Genomic DNA, 17,484 nt, shown 5'->3' with positions numbered 1-17,484 from the left:
TTATGACATGTTACAGGCCCCGCACTAGCTTAATCCGGCACTGCGTACGGTGCAAAATGAGTTGAACGTACGTACACAACACCAGTCAGGCGCCCAGCATTCAGGAAACTCGGCAAACGCATTCATTGGTTTGAGTCATGTTAAACGTCGAGGCCTAGGGACTCCGCTCCCCACCTGCGCCCCTCCCTACGGCAGCCAAATGCTCGAAACGCGTGACGTTTATAAATGTGGAGGGGAAAAACCGAGGGACCCGGAGAAAAATCCACGGTGACCACGGGGAGAGAGAGAGACACGCTAACTCCAATTATACAGGCGTTAGGGTTGAGATCAAACCCACGACCTTCCGCATACGAGGCGAGGGAGTTAACATCTCACCGCTACGGCATCCCCGTGCGTAGGTGCACGTACCGTGGGTGGGCATCGCCGGTCTCGCACGTGTGCACGCACGCACTCTCACTCTCACAGACGCGAGCGTGCGTCAGCGCGTGTCCCACGCTCAACGTGTGCGGAGCGCAACGTGTGCGTGCCGGCAGCGTCGGTGCAGGGACCATGTGCTCGGGGGGCCAGCCGTGCTTTTCATTAATGAAGAATGCATCGCGCCATGTGCTTGCCGGCCATGTGTGCGTGCGCGCGTGTGGGTGTGCATGTGTGTGCTCATGGCATCTCCACGTATGATGACGATCAATCATTACGTCTCCATGTATGATTGTATGCAGGCATTGTGCGCAGTGTTTCCAGTCCTCCGCATCATGAAAGTACCATGCGTCGAGTGCACAGGTGTGCATGACAAGTGCGTGTCTGGACACGGTGGTGCAGTGGTTAGCGCGCTGTGCTACCATCCCGGCGACCCGACTTCGATTCCCACCTCACGGCCACCAATACAGGTCGCGATTACATGGACTGGTCCTGGGCCTCCTCTCGGTCGACTCAGCCTCGTGTACCATTCCGGCCTTCGTAGGTGGTACTCGTGAACACCACTTTCCCCAACAGTGTGTTAAGGCTATTGGAGGGACTCTTTGTATATGTAAGTAATTGTTTACGGGTGTGCTTGTATCTATGTATGTGTATTTGGGTCTGGATATTTCATTTTTGTGGTTTAGTGGTAATTAATTGAAGGTGGAGGGTTTACCAGCCCTTCGCAACCATCCAATCAGCCGACCCATGGCACCTGGGTCTTTTTTTTTTCTGGGTTTGCCCCGTGACCTCCTGCCGATGGGCGTTCGACACCACGTGGCCTCAACGTGCACATAGCCTGGCACAAGCGTCACCGCCACTTAGTGGCGAATGGCGGTTGTATTTGGGTCTGTATTATGAGCAACTTGAACGTGTCTTCTTCGTGTGTGTGTGTCGATAGGGATGCGTGTGTGTGCATCCGGCCGTGGTGCTGGATACCCATCCCCTCGTGTGCAGTGCCGACCTCAGCCGGTGCTACTCGCGAACAGCACTTGCCCCAACAGTCTGTGAAGGTTACACGGGGTGGGGGGCACCTTTGTCTTTTGATGTGCGTGGCGGCTGCGCGAGGTCACTCACGTGTGGTTGCGCTCGCCGTCACCACGGGCCCCTCCACGCTGCCGTACACGGGGTTGATGGACACTTGGTATTCACTGCCGGTGCTCATTCCCGGCAAGAGGAAGGTGGAGTAGGAGCCGTCGACGGTCACGCTCTGCCTGTCCCCTCCTGCTCACAGCAGCAGCAGCAGAGCAGAGCGAGCGAGCGACACAGGGGCAGAAGAAATCGGTGACGATGCATGCTGCCAATACGACACGCAAACAACACGCCGCGCCAAAATTATTCCGGCATACAAACAGCTTTCTCACAATATCGTCGTCGCGTACAAAACAACATGCTATAAACATTGTGCCCAATATGATACCGACATACTAACACCGTGCTACTGACACATAAACAACATCCTACCAATGTGCTAATGCCACACAATATGGTACCTATATGTTACTGACATACAACAACTATGCTATCAGCACGCTATCAACATGCCATTGACATACAACTGAAAACTAATTTCTTTACAACTGCTTCTTGTGTTTAGTTTGTTGTCCTTCCCGCGCACCTCCGATTAGCACAGTTGGCTACGTATGGCGCGAAAGAAGTTCAACGTGCATACGCACGACCAGTGCGCAATGAACATGGCAACAGCGTGCAACTTACAGTCAACATGCGACCAACGCATCACAAAAGATCAAGCGTGTTGAGGGCTGCAGAGGCGTAACAACGCAACACATCGATCTCCTGCTGCTCGCTGCAGCAGGAGATCGATGTGATCTCCTGCTGCAGCTAGCATTGAGGCGCTGGCGATCATCTCCTGCTTAGGGCTTGGAGCCAGTCGGAGACTTTACCACCTTACTATTATGAGGGGCGGGTCCCTCCGCTGGTTTGGGCATGGTTGGCTATGTACGGTTGCTTAAGAAGCTCAACGTACATACACGTGTAGTGTTGACGGAGCGAGAGACAGGATTCTTGAGGCGGCACCTTCTTTATTCAACACCTCCAGGTGTTCACAGGTTCGCCCTCGCTCCTCCCAAGTCGTGTCGCCTAGCCTAGACACAACCCTGACCGTGCAGCACCGATGGCATCGACCGAGACAGCCAACAACTCTCCGGCCGCACAATGATCTAGTGAAGGTGGCAGCCACGAAGGCGGCGAAGACGACGGCGACGACGAGACGAGTCCACTCCCCACAATCGGCAGCCGGGAGCTCTCGCTCTCCACTGCTTTTATCCTCCTCGGCGCGGCCTGGCTCCGCCCTGGCCACGCCTCGCTTCTCTAACCCACGAGCCGGTTCCAGGGGCTTCCCGATGAGGTCTTCCATGACCCTTGCCCCAGTTCCTCCGCCCTGCCGGCACGCACGCCGTGTAGATGCTCGACGGCGTGTGCACAAACTGTCCACCGCAGTTGCCGCTGCTGCACAGCAGCCGGCGCTATGTCACTACACATACACTGTTGACTTCCTGAATAAAGTGGTACTCATTTCGATTGATAATTCATTTTGGATTAGGTCATAACCCAAAAAGTTAATAAGCATCGTAGTATTGGCTACGAAAAACTAATGTTTTAAGCTACTAATTGCATTCGACTCTTTTGGGTTTGATGGGCCGAGTCAGCCCTCAACCGGGATTGGAATTCGCAAACCTCCCGATCGCTGGCGGCTCACTCTACCGACTCGACTTTTTTCAGCTGTCCATCGCGAACAACGATTCACTGCAGAGAACAGCGAGCAGCAGCATTTTCCCTGCCCACCGGTGGGATGAGAGGCACCAGTCCCTTGAGCGGAAGCATCGGCCGCACTGTGGGCGAGAGTTGCTGCTCCTGCGCCGGATGGCATTTGTGTTGTGCCGTTTGCTGTTGGTGTTTATGTCGATGGGGATTTTTCTTCTTCCATCAACCCTCTCCACCGAGTCGGCGACAGCAGCACTTCACCGCTGCTTACGGTTGGCTTTTACCATTTCATCCCATGCCGAGCAGCTCGCTCTGCCGCCAAGCCACCTGGTATAGTCAACGCCAAATCTGTGGGAGGGGGGCGGTGGCAGGAAATAACGCCGTGGGCACACGCGCTTGCCTGGCACAGCAGCGGGCCCAAACAGGTGGAGCAAATGGGCGCAGGGAGAGAAGAGAAAACATCTGCCCCTTCCGCCCGCTCCCCCACCACCCCCCTGCCACCGCCGATGGAACGCAGCGCTCGTGTCTCACGAGAGGGAACAGCTGTCAAGGTCGTGGAGGCTGGAATTACGATGTTAGAGAACGATTTGTCAAGCGCTGATCAGCAAAAAAACCTGAGACGCAGAAGCCCCCCTCCCCTGCCCACCCCTCCTCCCTATCCTTAAACGATAGCTGCCTTTGATCTCAGGAATATGTCCAATGGAGGGGTGCGTGAGCACACAAGCCCACTACCAGCACACGCGCGTGCGTTGGCACGTCCGCACAGCTCGTGCAGTTCGTACGTTGTTGACGAGCTGATCCTCGCGGATCTCACTGCTCCATCTCCTCGGTGGACGTGGCCTCCCAGGTGCACGCTCTCCCTCGAGCACCCGCGTACATTTCTGAACAGTTGACGCTAGCGTCTCCGACTTGCGTCCATTCTGTAATCCTCGTGGTTCCCCCTCCTGTCTCTCGGTGTCGTTCCGAGCGTGCACCGCCGCACGCTTCCCTGGGAAATTTTCAGCTTTTGTTCCATTGTTTTCTGTCGCCAATTTCCAAGTATATCACCCGCACGTCGTGGCTGGTAACGTGCGGTAATTAATAACGTTCTCTGTCACGTGATTCACGTGCTGTGAAGAAAGGGTCATTTTCCAAAAAATGGCACCTATCTTCTTACATCTTCCTTTTAAGGCGGTGTTATTTATGAATGTTTTGAGTTTCTTAACGAAGAAGGTAAGTGGGTAGGGTAGGCAGTTGGGCGAATGGGTACGTTAATGCATAGGTATGTAGATTGTGTGGGTGGGTGTGTGAATGGGTAAGTAGTTAGGTAGGTCCATGAATAGATAGGCAGGCAGCCAGGCAGACAGGTGGGTGAATGGGTGCATGGCTAGTGATGTAGGTATCAAGGTGGCTAGGCAGGTAGGCGAGTAGGTCGGTAGATATGTGCAGACACAGGCCGTCGGCTTGAGAAGGAAAGCGTCCCGGGCAACGCTAGCTCCCCGTTTCAAGAGCCCACGGGTGGCACAAATGCTCCCCCGCTGCTCCCTATGGTTGCGCCTGTCACAGACTCTTTTTTTTTTTCCGGTGAACCATTCCCGGTTCACCGATCCCGGTTCACCGATCCCAGCCCCACTCCGGCCCATGGCCGCCGTTTCTCCCTCTACGTCCGTACCCTCGGTGGCTCCCCAGGTGAGCCGATACCCGGTGGCCCCCCGCGGCGGCTCCCACACGGCCCTCATCGAGTTGGTCGTCACGTTCTGCAGCAGCAGCCGCCTCACGCCCTCCAGCCTCACTGAGGGACAAACAGGGACGACGAGAGAGAGAGGAGAGAAGCGAAAGTTCAAAAGATGAACGTTCAAGAGATGACCGCCGTGATGGGGCGACGCAGGGCAAGGTATGGCGGTGCCCGTGGTCATTCACATGGGTGGCCCTCGACAGCCAGAGGTGGAAATTTCACGCAGCTAAATCCGAAATAATAGAATAGAATTGGCAAGTGGTAACGTAGGTATATGGACGTACGCGTTAATGCGTACCGTCCGGATATGGAACTGCCTCCCTGAACACCTTGTAGGTGAAGTCATCGATTCTGGTCTCCAGGCCTTCACATGCCGAGCACGTGGACTTCTACTAACTTCACCGCACGTCTTGCAGGAGTGAGTTTTTGAGCTCTAGTGAGCCAATGATTATGTCGATTAGATGTACTAGTGTCTGATTTGGCTGTTGTTCACAATTAAAAAAAGTGTCAGGGAGGGTTGTGGGCATGAGGTGACCGCTGGCTGTGGTTTGACCTCGTGCCCTTCTGATTTGCAAGACATTTAAATTGTAACGTGGCTATGGCGCACATTGGCTTGCTATTTCGAAGGGCCTCTAATCCATACGATGTGGAGCAGCAAGGCTATGCACTGTGCAGAGTGTTGTACGAAGGTACATATGGGACAAGGCAGTGCACAGGACTTAGCAACAACTCGCTTTTGATGTGCTTGATACAAATGTGAACCACCCAGAGAGAGAGAGACGGAGAGAGAGAGAGATACCCGCCCATGGTAGCGAGATGTTAACTGCCTCACTTGGTAAAAATTATTACATTTTATAGAGTGTCGTTCGTGCAATTGCATCCCACAATGCTGCACATCAATGAGCCAGTTCCTTACACAGATGATACGAAAACAAAAACCCCACTACTAAGCAAATCAAAAACAACAAAATGAATACATAAATAACGAGAGAAAAAAATACACGTAACAAGAAAATATCACCACAGAGAAAATATTTGAAAATAAATAAATCAGTTCGGTCTCCATACCCTGGACAACAATCCCAACATTTCACCCGATTTTGGAGAACCCTCAAAGGAGGGGTGGTGGAGTGGCCAAACAGTTACGAGCCAGTAGGACCATAGCATAGATGCCTATTTTTCCAGCTCATGCCTGGACAAACAAATAGGCCGTGAGTTCAGATTTTAATAAGTTAATTGATTCGATTTTTTGGATGTGTAGCGGGAGAGTGTTGCAGACTGTGGGGGCTGCACATGGGAACGCTCGTCCACCAATTGGCGTGTGTTTAATGTTTGGGATGGACAGAAAGCCCCGAGTGAAGAAGAGCGGAGAACCTGAGGGGGGGAACAAACTGAAACGAGAGGGGAAAGATGGGCAGGGGGCTATAGCCCATGAAGAATTTTCAAAACAGGAAAAGTGCAATCTTGAAAGTGACTCTGTGGAGCGATCGTTAAAGGGTGTCATATAATAACGCTTACGGGTACGAGTGGGTACACTTGCAGCTGCATTTTTCACATAATGTACATGTTGGATGAGAGACAAGGGAAGACCATATAATAGAGAATTGCCATAGTCTAGCCTGGAGGTAACAAATACATGAATGATTGTTTTTGCTGCCATATGGGAGAGACAGTTACGGATACGATAAAAAAAACAAATTTTACGGAGATGAAAATAAGCAGTCTTGCGCATAAAAGAAAAATGAGAAGAAAAAGAGAGGTTAGAGTCAATAATAAAACCAAGATTGACTGCCTGTTGACTTATATGAAAATCAGAGTCAATCAGACGTGCAGTGGATTGACGATGCTGAGAGGCAAGCGGTTTTTTCTCCAACTTAGAGAACTTCAGTTTTAGCGTTATTAATTTGAAGAAAATTTGCCACGAGCCAGTCAGCAACGACAGTCAGACAGGAAGACGGAGTGGAAGTTGGATTCATATCAGATTGACTGAAACTAATATAAATCTGTGTATCATCTGCATAGAAATTGTGTTTTGTACCAAAACTTGACGTGAGTTTGCCCTTGTGCAAACACAATGAAGCAAAGGTTTGTGAGAGGAAGGGATACCATTTACACCGGAGGTCATGGGTTCGATCCTGACCCTGACGCCTGCTGCATATTTGGAGTTTGCATCTCTCTCTCTCCCCGTGGTCACGTGGATTTTCTCCAGGTTTTCTGGTTTTTCCTTCCACATTCAGAATCAACATCACGTTTGGAGTATTTGGCTGATATAAATGTCCACGTGATGATAAGCCACTTGAGCTGTCATTTGTGGCCAGGTCACTTCTGAAAAAGATATTTCACTCTATTATCTAGTTAATACTATTTACCTGGTAAGGCCCACTGAGCTATACAGCTCGTTTTTGACTTGTCAAATTTATTGCAGTCACATACTCTAAAGTGCATTGTTTCTAAATGTGGACAAAAAAAAAGAAAGACCCAGAGAAAAATCCACGCGACCACGATGGAGAGAGAGATGCAAACTCCACATATTCATGCAGGCGTCAGGGTCGGGATCGAACCCATGAACTCCTGTATACCAGGCGAGGTAGTAAACATCTCCCTACAGTGGACGGGTATCTGCCTCTCTCTCGCTTCCATGACGTTTGCATCAAGCACACCAAACGCGAGTTGTTGCTAAGCCCTGTGTGCTACCGACTCCCATCTGTCCGCGTGCATTAACATGCACGTCCGTATCCCTACGTAAACACTTGCCCATACACCCGCCCATCCATAGGAGCGTAGGTATATCTCGCCACCATCGCGCTCGCTCGGGTAAGCTCAGCGGGACTTACCTGGCGGAATAAAAAAATAAATTTAGACTTTGTCATTTCAAGTTTGAAGCAGTGATCGTTTGCACTGGCGGGCTCAGCGTCGTGCGACACGGCCGTTATGCGCCCCCGCGACGACTCACGGGTCCTGCCGGATGCCGTGAGCGCTGCCTCGTGGTTGCCCGACGTGGCGAGCGCGTACAAGGAGACCACGTATTCCGTGTCCGGCCGAAGATCGTCCAGCAGGTGGGACGTCGCTCCAGGCGCCAGGTTCATCTCTTGCGAGGGTCCCAACCGCGAGTCTGTTGTGGACGCGCAAGTGAGACTCGGCGTGGGCACGTGGGGTGCTGCGTGCGAAGCAACGAAACGCGATTTTACAAAAACCCACGAGTGGTGGGCGATGCTCATCTCCCTTGGCGACCCTGCACCAAGTGATGGAAATTCACCATTCCTAAGGCAGGAGCCGGCAGTCTTGCCGGCAGGACCACCGCGGTGACCAGAGCTCGATTCCCACTCACGGCCGAGAACAGTGACGGAATATCTGAAGCGGTCCTGTGCCTCCCTCGGGTCAACTCAGCCTTAATTGAGTTCCCGGTGCGATGTGTTAAACAATCACCACCACTCCGGAGACAAAGACGGGCCAGTGCTGCCCCCCCCCCCAGCCCTCACCCCTCGTGTGCCATGCCGTCCTTCGTAGGGTGCCGCTTACGCGCTGACAGCTCCAAGGCTCTCACGGGGAGACGTTGACCTCTGCGTGAGCGTAACCCGCGTCACGTCGCGTGCGTTTGCGTCTTACCGCGCGGCGAGTTCGTCAGGCGATATCCCTGCACGGGAGATGCGGGAGGGTCCCACGTGACCCTCAGCGAGTAGAGGCCTTCGTCGAGCACCCTAATGCGTGTCTGCACCGACAGGTCACCTGCAAAGGGACACAAAGGCAAAGTATTCCCCCGTGCACGCCTGTGTATGTACACACACGCACACACACGTGGGGGCACGAACAAGGTGGCTGGGTTACACTCGACAAGTTTGGCAATGAGTATGCTGTGCTGCAGGTTTGATTCTAATTAATTAAGCGGCGGCCACGTTTCTGGAGCGCGACCTCAGCGGTGGTGGCTCAGTGCTGTGTGGCACGGCCATTACGACCCATCCCGAAATAGACGGACAAGAGAGCCATCTCATTATCCTGTCATTAACTGCCAACAGTGTGAAACGTTCGGTGTCAGGACATTTCGACACGGACAGGGCGGTTGCCACGATCAGTGCCGGATGAAGCTAGTGCGGGGCCTGTGGCATATGCTATGAAGGGGCCCTAAATAAATAAAAACACGTAAATATTAAAACTCAAATGTTTTACTTGTAAAGTAATTGTGTTTTTTAAATTTTCTATACAGCCAAATAATGCGACAAATCGCTAACCTTAAACACCCAGGCGTTCATTAAAGTTGAAGGCAGTATAGTACTATAGTAATAGAGCAAGTGCAGAATCACCGAACCGGAATCGATAGCTTGAAAGCATTTAGCGCGGGGCCCTTGAAAGTGTGGGGCCCGTAGTATATGTAGCTACTTTTGCTACTGGGATAAATCGGCACTGGCCACGATGATGATCACTGCGGCGTCAATAAGCAAGCCGACGGCGCCTCTTGCCACACATAATCTTAACATTCCATGCTGATAATAAATGAATGCAGTCATTGACGCAGACCAGTGTGAACTGTGCCAAACGGAGACATGCTTTACCGCACAAACCGCATACACCCACACACACACAAAGATCCTCCGCATAGCCTTAACAAACTGTTGGGGCAAGTGCTGTTAGCGAGCACCTATGAAGGCCGCCATGGCGATGTTTACACACCGCACCAGGTACTAATCCGAGGTTGAGTCGATCTAGGGGAGGCCCAGGACCGGTTCATATAGCTGTCACTGGTGTTGGCCATGAGCGGGAATCAAACTCGGGTCGCCAGGTTCGTAGCGCACTTGCACATGCACATGTCACACACACCCACACTCCCACACACACACACCCAGACACATACATACACACATTGGCCACCGTCCAACACGCGAACTTGAATTAGGATATATTTATTTGTGCCAGTGCCTGTATAAAAAACGTGCACTTTGAATGCGTTGTCATTGCTTTCGTGTCTTGAGTTTGTTCAGCGTTTATGTAATACAACCAGGTCACCACAAAGTGTATGTTTGTTCCACTAAAATGTATCTTTGTTCCATATGTGCTTGTACACATGGGTTATTTATTGAGTGATGATGCAGTGGTTAGCGTGCCATCCTGCGAACCCAGCCACGTGAGTTCAATTCCCAGCCATGGCTAACGTCAGCGGCGATTGTCTGAACCGGACCTGGGCTTCCCCTAAGTTGAATCGAGTTTAGTCACCACCTCTCAGCGTGTTCGCAATGGGTTTATTTAATCTCCGGTTAAAATAAAGGATTCACACAACAAACTTATTCCAAGCTTGCATCTTTCACACGTGTCCTTTTCACAAACCCTTACTGACCAACGGTGTTAAGAGGTACGGTCAAACAAGAATGCCTAAATCACAAGCCCCTAGCCCTCAGCATCGCTGGTGTGTGTAGTTCCCCAAAGACACGCCCGGCTTTTGCAATGCGTCAACTTGACCTCCCCCTCGCACTCCACCGCATTATGCACATTTCCCCATGAATACACAACAGTTCTGGAATGCGGATGGAAACAGTGGATGCTAATTATTGTATGGCAGGATAGGGTAAAGCACCTTGGGAGTTTAATCTAGAGCAGTGTTATTCACTAATTTTCAGAGGAGGGCCACCACATATTTGAACCATTGTGGTTTGACAGCATGATGGGGTGCAAAATATTCTTATATTTTGATATTGGCAAGGGACGGCCCATGATGTAGCTGCTCACCCCGAGCTCTCAATGTCCTGATGGTGGCATGGTCTTTGTGCTGTTCGCCTTTTGGCGTCCTCTGGTCTAACGCTGTTTGAGACGAGGCTCTAAAGAAAGCTGTCTCTGGTGTGGACCAATCAGTTTCAAAGACAATACACATACTGTCAGAGCATGTTTTTTTGTTTGCATGTTCACCACAATTATATGTGGTTAATGCAGACATGATTCCTTGCAAAAGGTTTCAGTTTGGTGTTTTAACATCTTAACACCTGTTTATTGCCAGAAAGGGTAAAACCTATTTTTGTTTAAAATATGATAGGGTGGTTTCACATTTTTGTATCATTGGTGGCCGCACTAAGGGCCACCAGTGGCCTTGCAATGAAGAACACTGGTATAGGATGTAGCTCTCATGTGCTGTTGATGTAATCAGGAGGAGGAGGAGGTTGTGCAGGATGGTGGAGGGTAGGATACCCATACAGGCACCCAGAACTAAAACCAAATGGTGGTTGCGATAAGATTGAGAGAGTTAACATATCAAATGTGTAGCAAGGTAAAGACTTAAAGCCAGATGGTGACGGTGATGAAACTGTAACCGTGAGACATTTGGTGTCAAGTGCAGCAGTTGCCGGATCTGGCAGAATGAAGGAAGCGATGGGTGTGGTTGCATCGACAACCGTCGCCAAGATGACCTCTTCGCCTTGACCACTTTATTTATTTATTGATATTTACCACCTCGGCGGCTGTTGTTGCCATGCTGTGCTCTGCGTTACCCGTGCGCGCGGTCGCCGTGATGGGTTGCCCTTGGTGACCCTCGTATTGCGTCACCACGGTAACGGAGTAATCGCTCGAAGGTCGGAGGTCGGATAACGACACGGTCGTTTCCCCGCTACGGACCGCCACCTGGGACGAAGACACAACAACAGTAGCGATGACGATGATTGGTCATGATTCGCCACGATTCAAGATCAAGTTTGTATTCATAGATTTTATTTTTATCGTTCCGTATGTATTCGATCTTTATTCTATCTCTTTTTGCCAGTATTAAATTAAGAAAAAATAAGAATAGGTGTTTGTTTGCATGTTCACGACAAGCACGTGTGGTTAATGCAGACTGGATTCCTTGCAAAAGGTTTCGATTTGGTGTTTGAACATTTTAACACCTCCTGTTTTATTGCCAGAAAGGGTGAAAGTTTTTCTTGTTTTCTTCATAATTGGACAGTTTTCTTCTCTCAGATTGCGGAAATGTAACATTCTATCATCCCCATATAATTTTCAGACCTTGTAAATCGTAATTTCTCACACACACACAATTATCGTGAGAGAAACTATTATAATTTTTTCCAACTATATTCCAATTGTGCTGTTTGGGTGGCTCAGATTGCTGAGTTCTTGAGTTCAAAACGAGGCTTGTGACGAAGCCGGGTTCTCTGGCGTCGCGAGTTGATGGATTCCGCCCAATAAAGAATCACATTCAATTTGGTTCAGCGCTTAATTTGGATAAAAGCCATCTCTAAAGATGAAGGCTTTCATGCGACGAAAATTACTCTCACTGGCAGAGTGAGGAGAAAGCGCTGCTCACTACTCTGTGGAATAAGTGTGATTTGAAGCTCTTTGATATCCGCTTCCGTGGGCTGTTCTCCAAAACGAAGACTTGCGCTGCCCTTGCGAGAATTTCAACTGGATTCTCCGTCTCGTGATGACGCAACACCGATAGCGCGTGTGCAGCCAGTTTGCCACTCCACTGCTGGATGAGGGCCTCCTCAGGCCCTGCAGTCAATGAGGGATATTTGACCGTATTTCGCCAGGCTGGTCAGTGCGGGTTAGTAAAGTGAAGCAGATAGCACAATCGAGATAAATGCAGCAAAAAGTAAAACAAATTGTAATTATTTTTAAAAATATGCATTCGCATACTTGTCAACCCCTTACCAGTGCCTACCTTATTTTACAGACCAATTCAGACCTTATTAGTCACTCCGTGTCCTTATAAATCTCAACGTTCATCTTACAAAGTCCCATCACAAGGGAGAAACACAAACAGACACATTTGAATTTTTTGCCCGTATTGAAACGTCTGTACGCCGTATGGACCTGAAAACTCAATTTCCCTGTACAACAATACGGTCTAAACCGCATGGGTTGACAGCGATGCTTGATTCGCATCGCTCCGCTCGTAGACCTCACCTCTCCCTGCTCGCTGGCGATTGGCTGCCCGGCCGCGTCTAGCAGCACGTACAGCACGCGGTAGCCAATCACAACGTCGCCCGGGGCGGGCTCCGTCCAAGAAACGTGCAGGGCGCTGGGCCCCCTGGGCAGAGCCACGAGGTCCTGGACGCCGAGCGCTGCGTGGGGAGAGCGTCAGAGTACAACTCAGACAAACGGAGACAAAAACAAAGACCACCGCCCCCCCCCCGTATAGCCTTAACAAGACTGTTGGGGCAAGTGCTGTTAGCGAGTAGCACCCATGAAGGCTGGTATGGCACACGAGGAGGTGGGTAGCCATCACCATGCCCGGCCGCCTTCGACTCTTACCTGTTAACCCCGTATCAGTGCTGCCTACCTTACTACAGACCAATGCAGACATTATTGGTCATCCTACAAAGTCCCCATCACAAGGGAGTAACACAAACAAATAGACACATTTTTATTTTTGCCCGTATTGAAATGGCTGTATGCCGTATTGACCTGGAAACTCAATGTCCCTGTACAAGAATACGGTGTAAACCGCATGGGTTGACAGCGATGTTGTCTCCCCCAGTGGCGATGACTAAGTACACACCACCAGCTACTCATTTGAGGCTGAGTCGACCTAGGAGACAACGTATCGCATAGGGTGTCACAGACACTCACGGGACAAGCTTTGGGAGCTCAGCACCCAAATTGTGTTGTTGTTGTACAGCACCAGTTAACTTTTTTTTCAATACTCTTTGGTTCTTTCGGTAAAGTCACGTAGGTATAAATTTAAATAAATCACGACGTTTCTGGCGCAACACAAGCTTGTTGTGTTGTGCCCGAAACGTCGTGATTTATTTTGTGTTGCCCCCGAATTTTATTTTCTACCTACGTGACTTTACCGAAAGAACCAAAGAGTATGGATTCCTGCAGTCACGAAAGCTTCAAATCAAGATTATTTTTTTCTGTTGTGGTCCCCATCATTCATCTCATTTTGCATGGAGTGGTGAAACTTTTGTACGCACATTTGCCGTGCGATCTTTCGACGAAAGGCCGTTGTATATGTTTAAATATTAATATAATTATTGATGATTCATTTAAGAAGTCATGGGATTCGTTTGAACATTTATCTCGGGGTGGGATTAAACAATTGATTCATTTGTCATCTAAATGTTCTTGTAATCTTGTCCGTGGCCTGAATGTGACATGAGTTTAATCATCATACTTTGCACAGCCCTTTGTCAGTGCACTGCTGGATGAAAGTCTCGTCATGCAGTGTCGGCCACGCGGTTTGTTAGGCCATGCTTGACCACGATGGTCACTGCTGATTAGAGTCACGGTTGGGAATTGAACTCAGGTCATTGGGTTTCAGGATACAATGCGCTCACCACAATTGAAATAATGGGAATTTCTCGAGCACAATTGGATGTGTGTGTTGTAAGTGACAAAAACATACAATTTAATCAAATATTTAAAACGATCAATCGTTACATTCGCTTCAACGACACACCGGAGGCAAAAGTCAAAGGTCAAAGTCTCACGGCTCTGACGAGTATTGTGTAGATCTCTTCTCCGTTGGGGGCTCTGAGCCAGCTGTGGAAATTCCACATTGCTATGGTATGGCTCAGTTTATCTACAAAGTGGGACTCATTTTATGAACCCTGTAGAAGTGATGGGAAGTGATAATAACATGGGGCTGACTAGCACAGTGGGCAGAGTACTCAATTCGCATCATCATAATAATATTTATCTGTGCCAATAAAGTGAGTTACAGCATCGGAGCAGTGGCCTACCCATGGATAATCAAACCGCCCCCCACCAGAGGAATGTGGAATTTCCAGAGCTGTCAACGGAGACGACGGCCAACCCACGCTCGCCGCAGCAAGGCGACACGTTAAGCTCTGACACGCAAGAGGAAACGAGCGCAAACTAAACGCTTTTTTGTTTGTACTTCACACCACAAAGACAAAGTTCCACCTTAACAGACTGTAGGGGCAAGTGCTGCTAGCGAGCAGAACCTATGAAGGCCGGCACGGTACACGAGGGGGTGGGAGGCCAACAGCACGCCCGGCCGCCTTTGTCTCCCCAGTGACGATGTTTACACACCTCACCAGGTACTCATTCGAGGCTGAGTTGACCTAGGGAAGGCCCTGGACCGGGTTCAGGTGATCATCACCGGCGTTGGCCGCGAGCGGGAATCGAACTCGGGTCAAACCCGGGTTCGTAGCGCGGCGCGCTAACCCGCTACTACGCTACCGTTCCCCAACTTCACGCCACGTGAACCCTGCTGACGCCGCTATCCCCCCCCCCCCCCCACAGTAAGAGCCCCCCGCAACAACACCTCGCACTGCCCCCCCCCGTCCCCCAGTTAAACTCTCCCTGCCCCGGCCGCCGCCGTTACGTTGTTCCCCCGTGTGGGCGACCCGCCGGAGCGCGCCGCCAAGACGGACGTGGGAGCTGCGACGACGCGGGCGGGGTGGGGGGCTGTCACGGAAGAGCGAGTGGCTAAGGGGGGACGCGGGCGGTAGGTTAAGGGGGCCGCGGAGTGGCCAGAGTGATCTACGGTCACCTCGCCGCCGCCGGGAGTCATACTCATCCCCCCCGCCCACCCGTCCTCCTATTGTCAAAGCCACACACACAAGGACTCTCTCTTCGTCTACGCGTCTTTTTTTTAAGGGGGCGAAGAGATGGGGGGGGGGGGGGTCGGGGGGGGTAGAAGGGGGGGGGGGGTGTGAGAGAGATCCACTCGTGGGTGGCTTCGAGCGTGGGAATGCCGGCCGGCCGATGCGGGACCAGGGGCCGTCGGCCCGAGTCAATGGCCTCTTCGTCCTCGGATGCTTCGCTCTTGGACGTGGAGTGAAACCCGCGGTCTCATTTGGGACCCGCGGGAAGGAAGGAAGGAAAGGTCGAGCGGGACCTCAGTCGATTAATTACTCGTCACCAGCGGAGGGATGATCGTTTGCGGGATGAAATTTGTGGGATTTATCATTTTTGTAAGGTTGTTTTTTTTTTCTTTTACAGAGAAACACAATTTGCGAGACGTCACTTTGTGGGAGGCACGGATGTTAGGGAAGGTCGACATTTTTTGTCTTGTGGAGGTCGACTGGCCCCTGCCATGGGAATGTGGAATTTCCATCATCAAGGTGTACACAACCCCATTGCTCATTAAGCAGAGAATTTGATTTTTTTGAAAGGTAGAAAAAAAACTTACATCAAATAATTTAACACTGATCTTTAATTTAACAATTATATTCAACAATTATATAGATTGGCCACTGCCTTAGGAATGTAGAATTTCCATCACCGAGGTGTACACTACCCCATTATTCATTCAGCAGACAATTCGATTTAAAAAAAAGATAGAAAAAAACTTGAATCAAATAATTTACCAAAGATATTTATGATGTGTGCATTGAAAACTGATATAGTTAGAACAAATATCAAGTCGTTATGAACTTGAATGATCTCCAAAGGTCAGAGGACAAAGGCTGTGGTCGACCTTTGACCTTGTGCGAGAATAAAACAAATGATGTCACGAAGCTTTACCTATCCAATTAATCACGTATGAAAACCGAGGATCGAGAGCGATTGATCACTTCAATGATCAGACAGGCCAGCTCAAGCACTGTTAGAGAAAGGTGTTTTGAAGACAAAGTCACAGAATTAACTCTGAAGTCACTGCAGTAACCCTTAATCCATATAAGTTGCAGAGTTCGTATATGGCATGTACACAGTGCTCAAAGACAAAGATGCCCCAGATAGCCTTCACAGACTGTTGGGGCAAGTGTTGTGAGTGGGCACCTATGAAGGTCGGGACGGCACACGAGGGGGCGGGTGGCCAGCACCACGCCCGGCAGACTTTGTCTCCCAAGCGGCGATGTTGACACAGCACACTCGGTACTCATTTGAGACTGAGCCGACGTACGGGAGGTCCAGGACCGGTTCAGTTAACCATCACTGTTGTTGGCCGTGAGCGGGAATCGAACTTGCATCGCAAGGTTTGCAGCGCGGCACGCGAACCGCTGACACGACCGCTCCCCAGTAGAACACAACCACAAGTCATTGGAGCCGGAATGAGGCCACAGAGAGATAACCCAAAATTGACCTGATCGTTTTCCATGCTGTCATCGGTAAATGTGCTGAGACCATCAAACTCATTACACTTTCGAATCCAGTTTAGCCATGGCTTGTGGTCCGTCCACATTTGAAACAAGGATCTCAGCAGTGCAGGCCATTATGATCTGTCCCCCCCCCCACCCACCACTAAAAGAATTACAGAGACTCGCAGCAAAACAAGGGGGGCTTGAACCCAGGATTTCAGCAGTGCTCAGACACAGCCATTGTGAGCCTGCCAAGTCATTCAGCCATACATTGCCGTGTCCTCGTCTTGTAAACCACCTCTTTCACAAACACCTTTGACCACCCACTTCCATAAACATGCCACGGAAGGCAATTTATAAGAGGCGCTTATGTGCGCGTTTAGCGTGGCATGTAATTTAAATGTTTGGCGACGGTTCAATTAGGGACGGCAGTAAATAAGATTTACTGTGTACGCTTGTTGCGGGCACGTAAATAGTGACGTGGTGCATGGCGTGATATTGCAGGCATTAAGTGTAGAAGGAGATTCATCCCATTTGTTCAATATACTGCTTGGGATTACCCAACAGAGATAAACACCGCCCGGTACTTCCATCAGCACGACAATACTTTGAGATGTTTTTTCGATC

The 17,484-nt window shown here is 50.3% G+C and overlaps 1 protein-coding gene across 1 annotated transcript in view; it reads right to left on the bottom strand.

Annotated features, from left to right (window-relative positions):
• LOC133356476 (collagen alpha-1(XIV) chain-like) overlaps positions 1-17,484 on the bottom strand; it is a 50,466-nt gene that overhangs the window by 17,999 nt on the left and 14,983 nt on the right. Inside the window, exons 8-13 of the mRNA XM_061574007.1 lie at positions 12,770-12,927; positions 11,359-11,488; positions 8,498-8,617; positions 7,845-8,003; positions 4,829-4,948; positions 1,531-1,677 (exon numbers count right to left, since the gene is read on the bottom strand). Coding sequence (XP_061429991.1) covers positions 1,531-1,677; positions 4,829-4,948; positions 7,845-8,003; positions 8,498-8,617; positions 11,359-11,488; positions 12,770-12,927 — 834 coding nt within the window. The remainder of the gene's footprint in view (positions 1-1,530; positions 1,678-4,828; positions 4,949-7,844; positions 8,004-8,497; positions 8,618-11,358; positions 11,489-12,769; positions 12,928-17,484) is intronic.

This window comes from Lethenteron reissneri, chromosome 54 (assembly GCF_015708825.2).
Source record: "Lethenteron reissneri isolate LAM-NWPU_2019-01 chromosome 54, ASM1570882v1, whole genome shotgun sequence".
Classification (NCBI taxonomy): Eukaryota; Metazoa; Chordata; class Hyperoartia; order Petromyzontiformes; family Petromyzontidae; genus Lethenteron; species Lethenteron reissneri.
Note: the sequence above shows the minus strand (reverse complement) of the source record. Positions and strands in the feature narration are given on the sequence as shown.